The sequence below is a fragment of the Saccopteryx leptura genome, chromosome 3 (assembly GCF_036850995.1).
Source record: "Saccopteryx leptura isolate mSacLep1 chromosome 3, mSacLep1_pri_phased_curated, whole genome shotgun sequence".
NCBI classification, from domain to species: domain Eukaryota; kingdom Metazoa; phylum Chordata; class Mammalia; order Chiroptera; family Emballonuridae; genus Saccopteryx; species Saccopteryx leptura.
Window position 1 is genome coordinate 4,801,956 of NC_089505.1, and position 21,317 is coordinate 4,823,272.

At 55.9% G+C, this 21,317-nt stretch overlaps 1 protein-coding gene across 1 annotated transcript in view; it reads right to left on the reverse strand.

Annotated features, from left to right (window-relative positions):
• MPC1 (mitochondrial pyruvate carrier 1) overlaps nucleotides 1-11,706 on the reverse strand; it is a 13,038-nt gene extending 1,332 nt beyond the window's left edge. The window contains exons 1-3 of the mRNA XM_066372814.1: nucleotides 11,518-11,706; nucleotides 5,735-5,738; nucleotides 2,352-2,448 (exon numbers count right to left, since the gene is read on the reverse strand). Coding sequence (XP_066228911.1) covers nucleotides 2,352-2,448; nucleotides 5,735-5,738; nucleotides 11,518-11,588 — 172 coding nt within the window. The 5' untranslated portion in view covers nucleotides 11,589-11,706. The remainder of the gene's footprint in view (nucleotides 1-2,351; nucleotides 2,449-5,734; nucleotides 5,739-11,517) is intronic.
• Nucleotides 11,707-21,317: the final 9,611 nt, after the last annotated feature.

Below are 21,317 nucleotides of genomic sequence, written 5' to 3' on the forward strand. Positions count from 1 at the left end.
GCGGAGGGAACCGCATGAGGTCAGGGAGGAACAGCAGAGGGCTGCGGGGGGCAGAGCGGAGGGAACCGCATGAAGGTCAGAGAGGAACAGCAGAGGGCTGCGGGGGGCAGAGCAGAGGGAACCGCATGAGGTCAGGGAGGAACAGCAGAGGGCTGCGGGGGGCAGAGCAGAGGGAACCGCATGAGGTCAGGGAGGAACAGCAGAGGGCTGCGGGGGGCAGAGCAGAGGGAACCGCATGAGGTCAGGGAGGAACAGCAGAGGGCTGCGGGGGGCAGAGCAGAGGGAACCGCATGAAGGTCAGAGAGGAACAGCAGAGGGCTGCGGGGGGCAGAGCAGAGGGAACCGCATGAGGTCAGGGAGGAACAGCAGAGGGCTGCGGGGGAGCAGAGCGGAGGGAACCGCATGAGGTCAGGGAGGAACAGCAGAGGGCTGCGGGGGGCAGAGCAGAGGGAACCGCATGAAGGTCAGAGAGGAACAGCAGAGGGCTGCGGGGGGCAGAGCAGAGGGAACCGCATGAGGTCAGGGAGGAACAGCAGAGGGCTGCGGGGGGCAGAGCAGAGGGAACCGCATGAGGTCAGGGAGGAACAGCAGAGGGCTGCGGGGAGCAGAGCGGAGGGAACCGCATGAGGTCAGGGAGGAACAGCAGAGGGCTGCGGGGGGCAGAGCAGAGGGAACCGCATGAGGTCAGGGAGGAACAGCAGAGGGCTGCGGGGAGCAGAGCGGAGGGAACCGCATGAGGTCAGGGAGGAACAGCAGAGGGCTGCGGGGGGCAGAGCAGAGGGAACCGCATGAAGGTCAGGGAGGAACAGCAGAGGGCTGCGGGGGGCAGAGCAGAGGGAACCGCATGAAGGTCAGGGAGGAACAGCAGAGGGCTGCGGGGGGCAGAGCAGAGGGAACCGCATGAAGGTCAGAGAGGAACAGCAGAGGGCTGCGGGGAGCAGAGCGGAGGGAACCGCATGAGGGTCAGGGAGGAACAGCAGAGGGCTGCGGGGGGCAGAGCAGAGGGAACCGCATGAAGGTCAGAGAGGAACAGCAGAGGGCTGCGGGGAGCAGAGCGGAGGGAACCGCATGAGGGTCAGGGAGGAACAGCAGAGGGCTGCGGGGAGCAGAGCGGAGGGAACCGCATGAGGTCAGGGAGGAACAGCAGAGGGCTGCGGGGGGCAGAGCAGAGGGAACCGCATGAGGGTCAGGGAGGAACAGCAGAGGGCTGCGGGGGGCAGAGCAGAGGGAACCGCATGAAGGTCAGAGAGGAACAGCAGAGGGCTGCAGGGGGCAGAGCAGAGGGAACCGCATGAAGGTCAGGGAGGAACAGCAGAGGGCTGCGGGGAGCAGAGCAGAGGGAACCGCATGAGGTCAGGGAGGAACAGCAGAGGGGAACCGCATGAGGTCAGGGAGGAACAGCAGAGGGCTGTGGGGAGCAGAGCGGAGGGAACCGCATGAGGTCAGGGAGGAACAGCAGAGGGCTGCGGGGAGCAGAGCGGAGGGAACCGCATGAAGGTCAGAGAGGAACAGCAGAGGGCTGCGGGGGGCAGAGCAGAGGGAACCGCATGAGGTCAGGGAGGAACAGCAGAGGGCTGCGGGGGGGCAGAGCAGAGGGAACCGCAAGAAGGTCAGAGAGGAACAGCAGAGGGCTGCGGGGGGCAGAGCAGAGGGAACCGCATGAAGGTCAGGGAGGAACAGCAGAGGGCTGCGGGGGGGGGGGCAGAGCAGAGGGAACCGCATGAGGGTCAGGGAGGAACAGCAGAGGGCTGCGGGGGGCAGAGCAGAGGGGGAGAGCAGTGACTCACGGTCCAGAAGACGGGGTGCGGGAGGAGCCCCGAGCAACAGCTCCCCCTTAATCAGAAAGGAACCCCTTCCGCTAACGCCTCCCACCGGCGGTGGTGACCCCTGACACGCGCCCGTGGATGGACGCCCACCAGAGGCTGCCTCCGCCGAGGGGTGCTGTGACCAATCCCCCAACAGTTCAGGAACGGAGGTGGCGGAGGGGGTGGGCGGACAGGACTCCAGCCACTCCCTGTCCCCAGAGTCCCTTACACTCCACCCCCCGGAGGAATTTCTACACAACTCCCTCACTGGTTTTACGGTCAAATATCGGGTTTTAAGTCAAGCTGAGGACACATTTTCCAAATATGGTCCAAGGGGACACCTTCTTCAACTGTGCAGACAGCCTGACGGGCCGATGGAATCTTAGCTCTTCCTAGATTAGTGTTCCAGTCACCTGTCTGTCCCTGACTATGCAGAAGGGACACTTCACGTGTCCTGCTGTCACTTTCTAACAGTGGCCGTCCTGTCGGGAGCTGTTACAATTATACAGATCAAGTCCTCCCAGGTGTTCAAAGCTGCATATTTACCAAACGTCATCCGCCCACTGATAATCTCTGGAGACTTCTTCATGTCGTTGATGGCAGCAATGGGGAGACCCCAGTTGGCGACTGGGCCCCAGAAGTGCTACAGAAACAGAAGGAAGAGAGAGGTTAAGGCGGAGCCGTGAACAGCTGCGGTTTCTCTTACTTCACACCATGCGAACCCTGGGAAACGGATCTCCCTGTTGACAGCCTGCCGGCGCCCGGGGAGCCGTTCCAGCGTCTGCCTGTGAGTCAGCAGTTCTTCCGAGGGGAGCCCAGAGCGAGGGGAGCCCAGAGCGAGGGGAGCCCAGAGCGAGGGGAGCCCACAGCGAGCAGGGACCTGGCAGTTCTCCAAGGTCCCGACCACCTTCCAGATTACAACTAAGTCACCTGACTGTCCCATTTAGAGACCTTTAAACCGAGAAGCACTTCCCACAAGGTTCGCTCTTGCCATACTTAACACTTGTGACCACTGCTCTCCGTAATTAATGTTTAAATCTAGCAAAACTTTTTTTAAAAGTTTCATTAAGCTATTTGGCAACATCTCTTAAAATGCCAGCTGTAAACTGGATACCTTTCTTGAAGGAAGGAGCTTTAAAAAGGGAAAAACAGCTTCCGGCTCATCTGAGTGATTTTAAGATCAGAGAACCTGGAGGGCTACACTCAGAACTCAGCTATTAAGAAAGTAAGATTGTAAAGCACTTTTAAAGTAATATAAACAACTTATATTCTTAAAACAGATGACAGTTTTTCATTTTACAACTATACAGCTGTCCCAGAATACCAAAATTAAGTTGTCCACGTTTAATAGCAGCGACATCCAACTATTGATAAATTTAATTTCTGAGTCTGACATAAGTCCTGTGTCTTTTTGCAATAAATTAAAAATTTTTTTATTAATGTACAATCTGCAAATACTTTAAATTACAAAAGAAACCACACATGGTGAGTTCAACACCCTTTTTAGGCGTCAGAACATTCAACAACTTCTGTCTGTCAGCACCGAGATGAATTCAGACTGCAGGATGCATTTTTAAATCTTACATTTTTAATACTGACTAGTAATTAAAAGCCAGAAATTCCGAAAGAAGTGGAAACCGCAGCAACCACAAGATAAACAAGTGAGAGCTACACTTGGCAGGAGATGAGGAGATCCTGAAGTGCTTACTTAGCATGCCTCTCTGTAAGCAGGCAGCCGGGCCGGACGGCTATGAAGTGGTCAGACCGCCGACCGGCCAGCAGGGCCGCACGGGGTGGGGTCTGAGGCAGGCCGGTGGCACGGAACCTCACGGGTTCTGGGTGGCTCATCGGTCCCCTTGTCTTTAGTGCAGATGTGATCACATAGGGCACCCCGCTGGCCCTTGAACACCTGGATGAGGGCAGCACCCCGTCCTACGCACCAGGTCACCCTGGGGAAGAGCACCCCCCCCGCCTTCCTTCCTCCCGTCTCTCCTGGGGGTCAATCCATCTACTCCATCTGCTCATGTCTCTCCTGGGGTCACTCCCTCTACTCCATCTGCTCCCGTCTCTCCTGGGGGTCACTCCATCTACTCCATCTGCACCCGTCTCTCCTGGGGGTCACTCCATCTACTCCATCTGCACCCGTCTCTCCTGGGGGTCACTCCATCTACTCCATCTGCACCCGTCTCTCCTGGGGGTCACTCCCTCTACTCCATCTGCTCCCGTCTCTCCTGGGGGTCACTCCCTCTACTCCATCTGCTCCTGTCTCTCCTGGGGGTCACTCCCTCTACTCCATCTGCTCCCGTCTCTCCTGGGGGTCACTCCATCTACTCCATCTGCACCCGTCTCTCCTGGGGGTCACTCCATCTACTCCATCTGCTCCCGTCTCTCCTGGGGGTCACTCCCTCTACTCCATCTGCTCCCGTCTCTCCTGGGGGTCACTCCATCTACTCCATCTGCTCCCGTCTCTCCTGGGGGTCACTCCATCTACTCCATCTGCTCCCGTCTCTCCTGGGGGTCACTCCCTCTACTCCATCTGCTCCCGTCTCTCCTGGGGGTCACTCCATCTACTCCATCTGCACCCGTCTCTCCTGGGGGTCACTCCATCTACTCCATCTGCTCCCGTCTCTCCTGGGGGTCACTCCATCTACTCCATCTGCTCCCGTCTCTCCTGGGGGTCACTCCCTCTACTCCATCTGCTCCCGTCTCTCCTGGGGGTCACTCCATCTACTCCATCTGCACCCGTCTCTCCTGGGGGTCACTCCATCTACTCCATCTGCTCCTGTCTCTCCTGGGGGTCACTCCATCTACTCCATCTGCTCCCGTCTCTCCTGGGGGTCACTCCCTCTACTCCATCTGCTCCCGTCTCTCCTGGGGGTCACTCCATCTACTCCATCTGCTCCTGTCTCTCCTGGGGGTCACTCCCTCTACTCCATCTGCTCCTGTCTCTCCTGGGGTCACTCCATCTACTCCATCTGCACTCTTATTATTCCAGAGTGAGCTTCCTCTCCTCCTCTTCTGACCAATCCCTCTCCACCTGGGTCTAGTTTCAGCTTCCCCTGTCACCTGTCCCCCTCTGCCCTGCATGGCGGTCTTGGGGTCCACCTTGTGTGCACAGACGCTGCGCTGTCAGAGCCTGTGGTCACCCTGGGAGGAGCACAAGGTGTCCTCTCGCAGTATGGGGGCCAAGTAGCAGGGACCACACACCACGTGAGAACTGGGGGTGCCCTGGGGTCTCTGTCAGCCGACAGTATCACAGTGTGGGTGTGACGGGACCGGCTGGGTGAACAAGGCCCCACAAGGCAGAGACGGCCGGGACGGGCCCTGAGACCCTGCACCGCGGGCTGGACCAGGTGAGGCCAGCTGTGCCCTGTGACCGTGAGCAGTGACCTGTCCTGAGACACTGTTCTTAGAACGCTCCGGGGTAAAATAACTTCAACACTAGCGTACGACACCCCTCGTCCTTGCTCTCTGGTTCAGGGCCCCGCTCTCTCCGCCCTTTTCGGGACCACGTTTGCCCTGCACTCAACTCACCAGTCACTGTTTGGAATTTCATGATTAGTGTCTGAAAGGAGAAAAATGAACATACCTTGGATTAAATGGGAAAATATTTTATTCCATTATAATGCCTGTATCCCATTATACTTCCTCACCATGGATAAAAAGACATTCACACAGAGGGGCAGCACCGCCATCTGCCCACTGGTTTGGAACCGCCCTGCCCCCGTCCAGCAGTGGTCAGCCTGCAGGGACGCTGGCTCCAGGACGGACCAGGACGGCCGCAGGACACTGGGGCACGCGGAGCACGTAACTCACGGGTCGCGGGGGCCAGTCAGGCTACTTCAAGCAAAGGAAGCCGGGCCTGCTGCCCAGAACTTCGTTAGTGCAGAAGCCTGCAGGGCCTGCAATGACGTAGAAAGTTTTCTTACCGTGCTGTTTTGTGAGAAATCGCCGAGGTCCAGACAGGGGACATGGAAGAAAAAAGGAGAGAGGAAAGATCAGAGGCTTCCACAGGCTCCGCTGCTCCCTCGTTACTCCAGCTGACACGTGCTCCAGTCTCAGCAGCTAACTAGAACGTCAGCCGCACACATGTGCTTGAGAAGGTCTAGCAATGTTTCTAATAATGACTATAACCTAATGAAATTAAACCTTAATTTTATTAAAAACAAGCTTAACCCTTACAGGGCACCAACAGAAATATAATGTAGGTCACAGATAGATTTCTGAAAGGAAAAGGGAAGTTGATTGTATTAAGTGCATTTATTCCAACGTATCAAAAGCATGTTGACTTGAGACATCATCGAGGAGAACTTACTGAGGAGGCGTCTCAGGCTGCACTTCGTGCCAGGCCTCTGAGGCCCGGGGTGTGCCCACACTCACGGACACAGCCAGCACTGCGCGTCCCGACGGCCACGTTTCCAGTGCCCAGCTGCCATCTGTGGCCTGTGGCTCTCAAACCACACAGCACAGGTGTAGGGGACCATTTCTTTGAAAATCACAAGTTGGAGAGACACATAACTGCCACAGAATTCTATTAAGAATAAACTTCCATTTTCATTTACTAGTGGGTTATCACCACAAGGAAGCCCCTAGAAATAGGCATGTAATGTTGTATTCTGTGTACTACTGAAACATGGAAACTCAAGGGTGCCTGCCGTTTTTACAAGGCGTTCAAAAAACATATATATTTGTTGAATAACTGAATAGTAAAACCTTTCAATGTTAAACTGGTTTTCTGAACATGAAACTTCATACCATTTAAAAATTCACCTAATAGTGAATTATTTTTACTTCTGAAACGGCAGTTCTTCTTGCCAGGATACAGAGCAATTATTCTGTTAAGGCAAGATCTTAAACTTTAGCTCCTAAAAGCGATGCTGAAGTGCAGTGGCGCAGTGTTTTGTAAACGCACCCACACCCACAGGGCGCTCCTAGGGGTTCTGAGCGGAGAAGGGAGGTGCGGAGAAGGGAGGTGCGGGTCTGCAGCGGGAACCACACCCACACGGCGCTCCTAGGGGTTCTGAGCGGAGAAGGGAGGTGCGGGTCTGCAGCGGGAACCACACCCACACGGCGCTCCCAGGGGTGCTGAGCGGAGAAGGGAGGTGCGGGTCTGCAGCGGGAACCACACCCACAGGCGCTCCCAGGGGTTCTGAGCGGAGAAGGGAGGTGCGGGTCTGCAGCGGGAACCACACCCACAGGCGCTCCTAGGGGTTCCGAGCGGAGAAGGGAGGTGCGGGTCTGCAGCGGGAACCACACCCACAGGGCGCTCCCAGGGGTGCTGAGCGGAGAAGGGAGGTGCGGGTCTGCAGCGGGAACCACACCCACAGGCGCTCCCAGGGGTGCTGAGCGGAGAAGGGAGGTGCGGGTCTGCAGCGGGAACCACACCCACAGGCGCTCCTAGGGGTTCCCAGCGGAGAAGGGAGGTGCGGGTCTGCAGCGGGAACAACACCCACAGGCGCTCCCAGGGGTTCCGAGCGGAGAAGGGAGGTGCGGGTCTGCAGCGGGAAGTCACTTGCTGGAGGCTACACAGACTTCAAAGAGGTTCCATGGTGAAACATCAAAAGCAAAGGCCTAACCAATTATTGCCAACACTGCGTTTCACAGCAAGTCCAAGCTGAGCAGAGCGCTTGACCAAAGCAAAGGCAGAGGGTGGACGACCTTACCGGTCGGAGGAACAGCCACCTGCAGTCCCTGACCCTGAAACATCTTGGTTCCGATTCTGAACACAGGCCTTTCATTGAACTGTATTTTAGCAACAGCACATTTTTTTTCTTACAAAAATATTTTATTTTTTATTTAAAAAAATGTATTGGTTTGAGAGAGAGCTGGAGAAACACTGATATTTTTTTTCATTTATTTAAGTATTCATTCATTGTTTGAGTCTTGTATGTGCCATGACTGGGGATTGAACCCGCAACCTTGGCATGGCCAGACGATATTCTTACCAACTGAGCTACCTGGCCGGGGCCTCCCTACAAAAATATTTTAAAAGATGTAGTACTTAAAATCTAAAATGTCACCTTGAAAATAATTTAGTTTTCAATTCAAGACTTTCTCCTCGAATTGTACAAAAGTTCACATTTTACCCTATTTTATAACCGGTGGCCTTCATATAAATATCAAGAGATGTGAAAAAGAAAATTTGTTGCCTTCATATGCTGCTCAATCCAAAAGTCCTACATGAACATGATCATAATGTTTATATTAACAGCGATTGGTAACTACAAGTCTACAACTCAACAGCCCCTCTGTGTCAGAGACATCCAAACATGAACAAACTACTTAGTCAAAAAATAAACCTAAAAATCGTATTTCTGCAGCCAAACTAGAAGGAAAATAAAAAAGCTCCTTGGTATGCATGAGTATCCATTCCAAAGAAAGATAAATCCATAAGCAATATACAAACTACAACTTGGGGACAGCGTGTAAAACTGTCAAAAAGCATTGATTTTCTATCTGGTGTGCTGTTTTTATTTCTGTGAAGGTTAGAAAACAAAAACCCAAAACACATAGTGTTGGTCGAGTAAGTCTGTAAATATGATCTATATGTTTGCTCGCTTATAGTTTGCATTGGGTGTGGGGGACAGGCTGTAAGCAGGCAGGGTGGTTATAGCCTAAGGCTTAGTTTTAAGACTAAGCCTTTCCCACCCTAAGTGACTTTGTATCAGAGACTTCCTGTTTGTATATTGGATTAAAGGTTTTGATTTCTACACTATAAAGAGGGGCAGACCAGGAGCTTGCTCTCTCAGTTCCTGACATTAGCATTAGAGAAGAGACAGAGAAAGGCCATGTGGAGGAGAAGAGAAGCAGCTAAGATGGCGGAATGCTGGAGGAGAAGTCAGTTTGTGCAGAGTTTGTGCAGAGAGAAGGATATGGGGAACAGAGGTGAATAAGGCTGGAAGCTAGAAACCTTTGATTCTAGGAAACTCGGATAAGTCAGTGTCTTTGGGAGCCCGGAATGGAAAGGGAAGTGTTTTCCCACTGTGTGTATTTCTAGCACACCGGGTTCAAGCTAGGATTAAAGCTAATGGCCCACCAGTTCTTGGCTCCATTGTTTCATTACCATCTGTCCGAATCCAATGCAAACCTGCATGGGTCAGGTGGCTGTGATAGTGGCCGTGGCTACTGGGTTACACATAGGTAAAGGCTTTCTTGGGTTCACCCATGACCTTGAACTCTCAGGGAGGAGCAAGCTCTCTTCCCCTTGAGAATGACTGATGGGGGTGGGAAAGCAGGAGAACTAACATACAGTAAGTTCTATCTTTTTTTCTCTCCTTAATTTGGAATGGTGATTGGTTGGTTCAGGATTTCTTCTGAGCTAATTTTTATTTTCATAAGTCTCCTGGGCACTGCCAATCTCAGGTTCATACCTTACTAAAATTACTGCCCGTAACTGTCAGCTTCCTCTGCAAGCCTGTGAGTAAGTCGGGTAATTTACTTGCAGCTTGCTTACATAGTACTAGAAGGACCCATCACCGGCAGGCTGGCAGCCTACCCACCTCGACATCAGTGGGGCAAGGTCTGGAGGTATTGTAGGTGAAGGGCTGTAGGCTGAAGACGTTCACCTGAATCTCACATATTCTCACCAACTTTAATCTGGTAATCCAGCTCACGTTTAACAACGAGAATGCGTGATTTTCAACTTGACTTGGGTGGCCCAAACTAAACTGGGTGCTGGGAAAAGAGACGTCTCTGGCCAGTTCTGCTCCGAGGACGCCGGCCACTTTGTCTCTGAAGGTCAGTCACACGGCAGGGAGGGAGCAGCAGGGCAGGGTGTGGGAGCAGCAGGGCAGAGAGAGAGGCCACAGGCAGGACAGGGCGCTGCACAGAAGGGGCCTAACACCCTCCCACTGTCCAGAGCCGCTCTCGTGCATGCCTCTCTCCCTCCCGTTCTAACTCGGGGTGCCTGTCCTGGCCTCACGAGCCTGGTGTTCAGAGGGGTCTCGGGTTTTCTGTGTGGTGCCGACAGCAGCCTTCTCACGTGGCAAGTGAAATGTCGAAACCGTGCAATTTCCAAGGTCTGTTCCAACTCGAACAACCTTAATTTGGTAACAGTTTCCTGGTGTCCCGGTTAATGAGTGTAAGTCCTTAAAGCGCACCCACGGAAACTTCTTGGTTAAAATGAACAGAATAAAGTACCTAAGGAACTGGAGACTATTCATGGCAAACACCCCCACTATCTCCAGATGTAAGCACATGCTAAATCAGGGGTCCCCAAACTTTTTACACAGGGGGCCAGTTCACTGTCCCTCAGACCATTGGAGGGCCGGACTATAAAAAAAAACTATGGACAAATCCCTATGCACACTGCACATATCTTATTTTAAAGTAAAAAAACAAAACGGGAACAAATACAATATTTAAAATAAAGAACAAGTAAATTTAAATCAACAAACTGACCAGTATTTCAATGGGAACTATGCTCCTCTCACTGACCACCAATGAAAGAGGTGCCCCTTCCGGAAGTGCGGCGGGGGCCGGATAAATGGCCTCAGGGGGCCGCATGTGGCCCGTGGGCCATAGTTTGGGGACCCCTGTGTTAAGTAATGGACCGACCTGCACTGACACTCCATGGTCTGGGTTCAGCTGAAGAAAACAGTCTTTGCATGCCTATCCAAACACGTCCGTGCAAAGAAATGCCTATCTGATCGCCTCGCTCGGGACCAGCCACTGAAGTACATACAGGCCCTTATCCGCTCCTGCTCTCTCCCTCCTCGACCCAACTCCAGGAGGGGCAGAGGCGGGAGAGGAAGCGCCGTCCCCTCGGACTCTAAGGATAAGACGCTGGAGAAAACCGGCTCTTTACAAACACGGATCCGAGAACAAGGAAGTTCTGGGGACACCAAAAACGTCCTTCTCTTGTCACTGTGACTCAACAGCGACAGAGGCGCGAGAGCGGCGGGACATGACCCGGGCGACACGGCTGGACAGCGGGGCCCGGCCCCGGGGTCACCAACACGCCGCCATCGCCTCCAGCACAGCAGTCAGCGACTTAATATCGTTTGACGGCGACATCCCGGGTGACTGTCCCCCCGCCGTCGTGGTAACGCCTCCGTGCCGCACAAGAAGCCGTCGCCGTTCGTTCGCAGAATGAGACAACGACGGAAGGCGGACGAGCCCGGCACCTCCGCCCGCGCAGCGCCTCCCCCGCGTCTCGCCCGAGCACCTGGGCGCACACCTGCGGGCACACCTGGGCGCACACCTGCGGGCACACCTGGGCGCACACCTGCGGGCACACTAGGCGCACGCCTGGGCGCACACTAGGCGCACACCTGCGGGCACACTAGGCGCACACCTGCGGGCACACCTGGGCGCACACCTGCGGGCACACCTGGGCGCACACCTGCGGGCACACCCGGAGGCACACCTGCGGGCACACCCGGAGGCACACCCGGGGGCACACCCGGGGACACACCCGGGGGCACACCCGCGGGCACACTAGGCGCACGCCTGGGCGCACACTAGGCGCACACCTGCGGGCACACTAGGCGCACACCTGGGCGCACACTAGGCGCACACCTGCGGGCACACCCGGAGGCACACCTGGCGGACAGGGGCGGCGAGGCGGAGCTCCCACCCCACTCAGCCAGGACACCGCCCCGCGGGGTCCGGGGCCCGCGCTCGGATTCCAGCCCCGCTGCCCCGCGCCCCGGGCGGCCCCGGCCCCGGCCCCAGCAGCCCTCGGCGGTCCCAGCCCCGCAGAGCTCGTCACCTCATGAGGTAGTCCCGGAAGTCCTTGCTCCGGACATAGTCCGCCGCCTTCCGCACCAGCGCGCCCGCCATGGTCGTGCCGCACCGCAGGCAACCCCCGCCGCCCTCGCCGCCGCTCGGAGTCCAACGACACCCGGCGCAGCGGACAGAGCGGACACTCCACCCGGCCGCCGGCCCGCGTCACGACAGCTCGGCCCCGCCTTACGGCCGCCGGCTCTTGGGCCTATGGGAGGGCTCGGGGGTGGGAGGCGGCCAGCGGATTGGCTCGCGCGTGCCGCACACCTTCGCCCCGCCCCCGCGCGCCGCCGCCGAGGGCGGGGCCTCCGCCGTAAAATGGCCGAACGCGGCCGCGATTGGCTGGCGGTTGCTAGGCAGTGACAATCCAGGGCGCGGCGTCCCCGCAAGGGCACTGCGGCCCGGATCTCGGATGGGCCTTTGCGGGGCCCACGCCGCCGCGCTCCCGCCGGGGCTGGCGGGGTCTGCACGGAGCAGGGGCCGCAGGGCGGGGCGCGGTAGGGCGGCAAGCTGCGGCGGTCCCCGGGCAAAGGCCACACGACCCCGCCGCGTGCGCGGGTCGCGGAGGGCACGCGACGCCACCCCTGTTGTGCGGGGGTTTTTTTTTCTTTATTTTTTTAGATTGGCCCCAAAGGTAGACGACCTGAGTCATTTAAGCTGCCTTCGGTGGCGGTATCGGAGACAGGGACTCGGACGTCGCCAACGACTATAAAGCTCTCTTTAGAGGGTGACGGTTCACGTGGATTGTGGACATGCCCCGTGACCCCGCGGGTGCATTAGAGAGACGTCCCCGGGCGGACAGGCCGGGCTGTACAGGTTCACGCGCAAGCACGGGCTTGCTCATGGGAGGACCGGGAGCGACTGGCGTCCATCCTTAGCTCAGCAGAGAGGGCAGTTGGTCACGGTGGGTCCACTGGGTGGGACACCATGCAGCATGTGTGTGCTGATGCGGAAAGGACCTTTTTAGTGTCCCCAAGAAAAACATAGAGGTGCAGAATTGGGTGTAAAGTATGCTGGTCGTTTGTGCCCCGGGGACGATGGAAATAAAACTTGATGTTTGCAAATATATAGAGAGAAGAAATGTGAGCAGCGACTGCCTGTCAGGACGATCGAGGGGGGCGAGGGGTGGAGGGGACGTTGCACGGTGTCCTCTTGCTCCTTTTGAAGTTTGGTAGAAGGAACATATGCGAACTATTCGAAGTAAGTGGCATTAAAGAGGAAGAAATGCTTCTGAGAATGAAGCGGCAAGCCGTGTTGAAACACATTCCTTTTCTGCTAGGCTCTCTAAGGGTCATGCCCGGCCTTGTCCTTCTGTGAGTGTAGCTTAGTGCACAGCATTGCAATCCCATAATAACACCAGGCAGCTTATTCCTCTGGTGTTCCTAGTGGAAGGTCGGAGTATACGACTTAAAGAGAAGCAAAGGGGGGTTAATTATTAATATTAATAGCTACCTTTTGTTGACCACTAGGCACTTGAACATTTTCTCCCCTTCTCCTGTCAACCCAGGAGGTGGGTGGATGGACACGGAAGGGCTTCTTGCATAAAAACCAAATGGCTCCTGCCAGGTTGATGGAGAAAGGAGACATGTTCCTCCTCCTCGCCTGCCCCCCCCCCAGCCCCCCCCCCTCCGTGTGACAGCAGGCTTCCGGATCTCGCTGTGTTCTGTCTTGCTGCCAAATATTTTTATTTCTCTCATGATCAGTGATTCTGAAATTTGAGGTGTCAGAGGAATGCCCTGCAGATTCTCAGATGCACACCTTCCCCCACCACCACCCTCAGCCTCAGGAACTCGGTAGTGGGCACTGATCTGTATGAACTAGTTCAGAGAGCCTAGCGATGAAGGGACATTCAGAAGAACAGTTTCGGCCGTCCCAGGGATTACACGCCTGTTGACCAGGAAGAATCAGCTCATGGCCTCAGTGGTGGTACCTCCTGGAGCTATTGCAACACCAAGTACACAGCACCGGGGCAAGCGGGGGGGGGGGGGGGCAGGGAGGCAGGAAACCGTTCACCCCACATCTCGGACGTGAATCCGAGTGAGCCTGTAGCTCCACCTCTAGGTCCCAGGAAACGAAAGGGTTAGAGGACCCAAAGACGCAAGCGTGTCCAGGGAGCAGAACACGAGAGAGGACAACGGGACGTCCGAACTCCTGGGGTCCACACACCCCGGCGTGAAGAAGGGACTGACTATCCAGTGGGCACAGCCCAGGAGAAACACAACAGGAACCACGTGCAGAATGTTAGGCTCTTAGTAGCCACGTGAAAACGTAAAAAGAAACAGGTGGATACTGTTTAGTAGTCTGTTTAGTGCAATGTATCCAAGGTGTTGTTTCTTTTTTTTTCCTCTTCTTTTTAAATTATTTTATTTATTCATTTTTTTAGAGAGGAGAGAGAGAGACAGAGAGAGAGAGAAGGGGGTAGGAGCTGGAAGCATCAACTCCCTTATGTGCCTTGACCAGGCAAGCCCAGGGTTTCGAACCAGCAACCTCAGCATTTCCAGGTCGACGCTTTATCCACTGCGCCACCACAGGTCAGAAAGGTGTTGTTTCAATATGGAATCAACATAAAAACTGTTATTGAAATATTTTATGTTCTTTTCATTTTACGTCTTCCACATCTGGTGTGAATTTTAGTCTTACACTTCATCTCAACTCAGGTACCAAACTGTCACTGGCAAAGCTCTATCTGCACTTAAATCTCATGGAATTTACAGCTTAAAAAAGTAGATTCATGTACCCGAGTTCTCCCAAACATATTGAAAAGATTCCCCAAACTGAATCGAGTACCCCCGAAACTCATTTTCCTTTAACGTCCACCCACATGGACAGACCTAAGCTCATCTCTTTTCAGAAGATTTTACTTTGAAGCAAAAGCAGAATCGGTTTCCAAATGACATCGGGGCAAGTTAAGTAAATTGACCTCCCCTTGTGGCAACCGGGTTGTGTTAACTGTGAATCCCAAGGTTCACTGTTGCACAAGTTGAATGGCACCTCCTCCATTGGGGGGTAAATTTGCACTAATTTACACAACACTCTAGCATAGATCATTACTCAGTGCTCTCTGCCTGTCCCTGTAAGCCATGTTTATAAAATCATGGTCACTGATGTGTATTCCAAAAGTTTCAATTGCAAACAGGTTCTCCTCCCTGTCTAGCCAGATCACGAATAACCTGTGGAAGTTCATCAGCCTCAGGGGTAGTTCATTCATGTGCAGGGTGACACAGAGTAGAAGCCAAGCCCAGCGCCTCTCATCCTCGACCACCCAACGTTTGTTTGGCAAATGGTCCCTCTATGTCAAGAAGTTCTTGAATGGGAGGTGAAGCCCAAGTCCATCTTTGTGAACCTCCCCCAGGACTGCGGTGACAAGCACTGGCTAACGTCCTCACCACGTTCCCGGGCTTTGCTTTCTTCCAATAGTTCATGAACCGACCTTGGCGAGTCAGAGCCCTTGAATATGTTAGCTGAACAATTTTAAAACTCCATCCGGGGACAACCCCTCAGAGTGTCTGCCTCAGAAAAAGGAATGCAAATGTGTTTAATATGTATTCCCTTCTGGAAGAAAGCAGTAATTGAAACAGAGTATCTTTTGTTTTTGTTGTTGTTGTTTGTTTTTTAAATTCCAGTATATCTCACAATTTTCAGCCAACATAGCCGGAGCGCTGTTCATTGGGATGGAAGCGATTTTTCTCGCCTCTAGCTGACACCCTCCAAGACTCCAGTGTACCCACTCCACGTTCCTGTATTCCGGGCCCCGGGTTGGCAATGTGTGTCTGTCTGCATCTGAACGTCCGGTGTTGGCCTGGGAGGTGCTCACCCCCCATGCAGCCCGGCGGTCTTCACTCATTCCCATCCCCTTCCACAGTGGAGTGGGTCAGCTGCGTTTTAACTCACTTTCGTATAACTGGTCTTCAATCTAAATGATGTGTCAGGCAGTCGAAAAATGAACGTCTGTTCTGCGTACGTCACATGGGCTTAACATGCTTTTAATGAAGGTGAATCTTCTTTTAATGAACACGAGGGGCGGGCCTGCCCGCTGTTCCCCGTGAGTGGCTGGTGGCTCCTTCCCTCTGCCGCCTCCCCACCCCCGTGTCGCCCTGGCCCAGGCAACGGTGCCCCTCATCTAAGTCACCCCTGGCAAGCCCTCCCCCCCTCCCCCAGTGGTATCTCTTCTTAGCCTGAAGCCAAAGTGTGGAAACTTGAACTTTATGGACTTTGTCAAGGCCTTAGATGGCACGTTTCCCAACGGGACATAAGCCAGGGAGCTTAGAGGAGCTGGCGGACTTCTGGCGTGGGGGCAGTGATGACACTGGGACTGTGACCCTCTTACACAGATGAGTCCGGGACAGGGAGGCACAGGCGAAGGTCAGTGGGCCTCCTCGGAAATCTTTTACCCAAAGTTTGGGTTAAACTTTGACTAGGTGAAGTCTGTTGACTCGACCACAGGGCAGCTTCCACGTGGGCCACCGGGCCCGGCGTGGCGGTTCGGAAGGGCCTTTCCGAAAGCTGATATTTGGGTCGTCTTCCTCCTTCATCTCTGGCCGGCTCCTATGCTTCAGAACAAAGGACGCGGCCCGACAGAATTATGCATGGCTCACACAAACCCCCGTGTCCTGGGGCGCTTGGCCCGAAGGGGACGTTGGCTGCAGTGGCTGTAAAAGCGACTCTGGACGTGGCCAGAGCGAGGGAGGGAAGCGGTGTGGCTTCTCCCCGCCATCCTGTCCCCCTCCCTGTGTTCTGTGCACGGCCACACAGATCCCCTCAGGAGGAAGGAGTAGCACACTGACACTCCATCCCACATTCCTGTCACAGGAGCCCGTAGATGAGGGTCCCCACGCGGCTCAGCGCCGAGCTGGCATGCGAACCATGACGGTGACTTCCAGCTGCTGAGCAGAGGTGCTCTCTACCCTCACGCATGCTCGACCTGAGTGTCAGAATGACGTTTATTTATTTATTATTTTTCTTTTACAGAAACAGAGAGTGAGTCAGAGAGAGGGATAGACAGGGACAGACAGGATCAGAGAGAGATGAGAAGCATCAATCATTAGTTTTTCATTGCGCGTTGCAACACCTCAGTTGTTCATTGATTGCTTTCTCATATGTGCCTTGATCGTGGGCCTTCAGCAGACCGAGTAACCCCCTGCTGGAGCCAGCGACCTTGGGTCCAAGCTGGTGAGCCTTGCTCAAACCAGATGAGCCCGCGCTCAAGCTGGCAACCTTGGGGTCTCGAACCTGGGTCCTCTGCATCCCAGTCCGAAGCTCTATCCACTGCGCCACCGCCTGGTCAGGCCAGAATGACGTTTTCCAGGGGCTCTCAGGTGGGGTGCGGTGGGGTGGGGTGGGGGCAGGGAAAAGGGGGTGTTTTCTGATAAGTGAAAGTAGCTCAGGTCTGCGTGTGGGCTGCCACCCTGTCTCTGCACTGTGGTCCCTCCTGTCCCAGGCTCAGTCTCACCCGTCCCCCCCCAGCCAGTGCAGAGTGCCCGGGAGAGGTCAGGCGCTTGCTGGGGCTCAGGCCAACACAGCAGGTGAGGACTGGTCCATGATCACAGTCTGACAGGTAAAACAGGCTGAGAGACAAAGTCAATGCCAGGCTACACCGAGAGCCAGGAGGGAGACATCAGGGTGGAGAGACAGCGGAGCTTTGACAGACCAGGAGGGCAGGAGGTTGGGCCGGTGGGTGGCAGCTCGAACTGCCCTCAGGAGGTCCTGGGGAAGGGAGCTCCAGGCCCCCCATGACTGGGAAATGGCCAGAGTCCATGCGAGGCGTCCCCGTGGCACCTTCCCCACGGCCTTAGCGGGTGTTCTCCCTGACCAGCCGGATGAGCTGGTGCACAGACAGCTCACAGGACACCCCGACACGCGGGGGCTCCCTCACCAGCCGGGTGAGCTGGTGCATAGACTGCTCACAGGACACCCCGACACGCGGGGGCTCCCTCACCAGCCGGGTGAGCTGGTGCATAGACTGCTCACAGGACACCCCGACACGCGGGGGCTCCCTCACCAGCCGGGTGAGCTGGTGCATAGACTGCTCACAGGACACCCCGACACGCGGGGGCTCCCTCACCAGCCGGATGAGCTGGTGCACAGACAGCTCACAGGACACCCCGACACGCGGGGGCTCCCTCACCAGCCGGGTGAGCTGGTGCATAGACTGCTCACAGGACACCCCGACACCCCGACACGCGGGGGCTCCTGCCGGCAGTGACAGCAAGGGGGTCAACCCAGGACCTCGTTGACATCGTAACCGTGCGTTACTGTTTCCGAGCAAGGAGCTCACAGCTGAGGGGGTGCGATGGGTGTGAGTGTGTCCTCACAGTGCGTCTGTTCACTCCTAACCCCAGGGTGATGGTGTTTGGAGGGGGCCTTGGGGAGCAGGTCTAGAGGAGGTCAGGAGGGCGGGCCCCTTACAAGAAGGGCAGAGCATACTTTTCACTCACACAGTTTCTCTGAAAGCTCCAGGGAGGTCGTCCTGCTGGGCATGTAGGGAGCCAGGATCAGGGTCCCCCTGACTGCTGCCACTCCCGGACTTTCTCCTGGTGCACACTGACCCCGGGTACCGGGCGGAGCGGGTGCAGGGTTCGGGGTGCAGAGGTGAGCACAGCCAGCCTCCGACCGGGGCAGGTGCCCAGGGCCCGTGTGGAGGGAGCTGACGCCGCCCTCTGGTGGCAGATCGTGACAAGTGCACGTGTGGAGGGCGCTGACGCCGCCCTCTGGTGGCAGATCGTGACAAGTGCCCGCGTGGAGGGAGCTGACGCCGCCCTCTGGTGGCAGATCGTGACAAGTGCACGTGTGGAGGGAGCTGACGCCGCCCTCTGGTGGCAGATCGTGACAAGTGCACGTGTGGAGGGAGCTGACGCCGCCCTCTGGTGGCAGATCGTGACAAGTGCCCGCGTGGAGGGAGCTGACGCCGCCCTCTGGTGGCAGATAGTGACAACTGCAGGCACACGGACTGCACTTTCCAGAGGAGGCGATGACGTTGTGGGAAGAAGAAACAAATCATGTGACCCTCCCCCCACTGCCCACAGGCCATCTCGCTCCTCTGAGCACACCGAAGGCCTGTTTAGAACCCCTCGGGCCACCGTGTCGTGTCGGCCGAGCGTGGGACTCGAAGATTCTGGTGCAGAACCTCCTCGAAGCGCAAGCTGAACAAGGAGGATGGGGGGGGGGGGTTGCCCGCTGGACTTCACCAAATGACTTGAAGACACACTCGTGACCAGAATCGGGCTCCTGGGCTTCCCTGCAGCCCTGGCGTGGGCCCAGTGGCGCCTCTTCCGATCCGTCCGGATTAGCCCACGGTGCCCACCTCACTTCCCACAGCCCTCTGCCAGGCCACATCGTCTATGCCACTGACTTGGAGACTGCAAAACGGGATCTGTGATCAACCTGACAAGCTCAGTGGCTGACAGTGACCACCCAGGGTGATCTGATCGTGAATTCCTAACCGGGCGGGTGATGGTAAGCAGTCACGATTAGCAAAGGTCGATCTGTGCCATCAGCAATCCCTGTCCACCGTTCACAGGCACCTAGGGTGACACACCTGTGACGCGGGAGGCGCCTGGGATGACACGCCTGTGACGCGGGAGGCACCTGGGATGACACGCCTGTGACGCGGGAGGCACCTGGGATGGCACGCCTGTGACGCGGGAGGCACGCCTGTGACGCGGGAGGCGCCCGGGATGGCACGCCTGTGACGCGGGAGGCGCCCGGGATGGCACGCCTGTGACGCGGGAGGCGCCCGGGATGGCACGCCTGTGACGTGGGAGTCACCCGGGATGACACGCCTGTGACGCGGGAGTCGCCCGGGATGGCACGCCTGTGACGTGGGAGTCGCCCGGGATGACACGCCTGTGACGTGGGAGTCACTTTCTTTCCCAGAGCCCTCAGGGCACACTCAGCCACCAGCACTCGAGACCACAGAGCTCCTCCTTGTCATCTCGGTCCCCGCACACCATCTCCACGTCCGCCGATGTTCATAACCATCTTGTCCTCGTCAGTAGGAAACTCTGTGTTCCCTTTTCTCCACTCCTCGAGATTCCCACTGCACGCCCTCCCGCCTCCCTGACCCCCACCACCAGTGGGTCCCGTGCACCTTACACTTTCTCCTCTGACGCTGAACGCATCAAAAACCCCACAAAACCGCCATTCCCGAGCGTTTTCTCAATCCGCTGAGATCCTGCTTTGGAGTGTGCCCTCAGAATGTCAGCTCAAGCCAACTCTTCTCAGACCTTCCTACAGGCCAGGCTGACAGTTACCGGCCGTCTGCTTCTCTCTCCTCCCACTGGGGTGTAAGCCGGTGGGGGGCAGGCAGCTTCAGGAGCCAGTGTCTGACTCGTCACCTTGCCTGGAGAAGGGATGGTGTCGATAAACATTTGTCTGACCGAGGAACAGCTGGGCCAGTGTCTCCACGGTGACATCTTTCCTGACTAGTTCAGGGCAAGGCCATCAGGACCTCAGGGAGTCCCAGAGGTCCTGGGCTGTCCCAGTGGTCCCAGTGGGCTCAGTGGTCCCAGAGGGCTGTCTCCCTCCCAAGTAGGTGGCAGCCACTCAAAATCCCAAGACCCCACTGGGATTTTGGAGGGTGGGTCCCTGAGTCCCCTTGGGTTGCTGTGAGGTCAAACTTTGTTATTTTATCCTCAATCTTCCTGAGGGGTCAGAGATTCAGTTTTCATGACTGTTCACAGAGGAATCTTTTAGTCTGGGTACTAGGGGACGCTGGTTTCCTGGGACGTGTTCTGAGTTTCAGTGAAGACATTTTGTCCATCGGCTCAAGTGTATGTTGTTAGCAAAACCTACGGCTCTAAAAACATCTTTTCAATTTGTACAAAGAAGCTAATTTTGACCTCTATTTCTTTCTCTCCTTTTTTTTTTTTTTTTTTTTTAAAGTTTTCTTTGGTATGAACACTTACCTTTTCAACTGCTGTTTAGGACTAGAACGCCCATAGTCAGACACGATGAAGAAGCGAGTTTGAAAGCCTGTGGGCTCTGACACACGTGTCCACGTGACCCGAGCTGCCAGTGTCCTGTGAGTCCCCGAGTCCGGAGCGGAAACTCTGGGGGAGCTAAGAGCCCTCTTCCCTCCGGAGGGAGAAGCGTGTGGGTAGAATTTCTGGGAAAACACGGACACAGGTGGAGCTCGTTGCCGCACGATGCGTCTGAGCTGGAAGCTCGGCCGTAACTCAGCAACCGTGGGTTCCTCCCGCCGCTGCACTGAGGACTGATTCCAGGCTGCGCGTCTGTTTACCGTCTTCCCTCGTGGGAGTGAAGTAACAAGCATCCACCCAGACTGGACATATGTCAGAAGTGAGTGAACCAGAATGGGGACGTGTCCACCCCTGCGGGCAGCAGAGCCAGACCCACTGGGGTCTCTGATTCTGGGTCCCGAGTCTCGAGCTGTTAGAATCCACTCAAACACGAGGTTAGACTCCTTTTACCTGGAAGGTCACAGGCCTGATAGGATGTGTGTGAGGGGGTGTTGGGCCCGAGAACTGGTGACCGCAGGGCCGCATGTGAAGCCAGGAGCCCCGGTCACGGCTCTGTTACCGGCCTGACCTGGTGCTCAGCATCTAGGGAAGTGGATCCAGTGAAGCTCTGGGTCGGCTTTACTTAGGACAAGGGACCAGATGAAGGTGAGCACTCACACACGATCTTCCGAGTGAAAGGCGTGTGGCGGGCTGTTTTCGAACCCACAGAAAACAGGTGTTTCTGTCCTCAGATGCATTTGAGGTCGGCAGCTGACGTGCCCACGAGATGAAGGCAGCAGCCCACGCATGGGCTGGCCTCCTCTCCCCG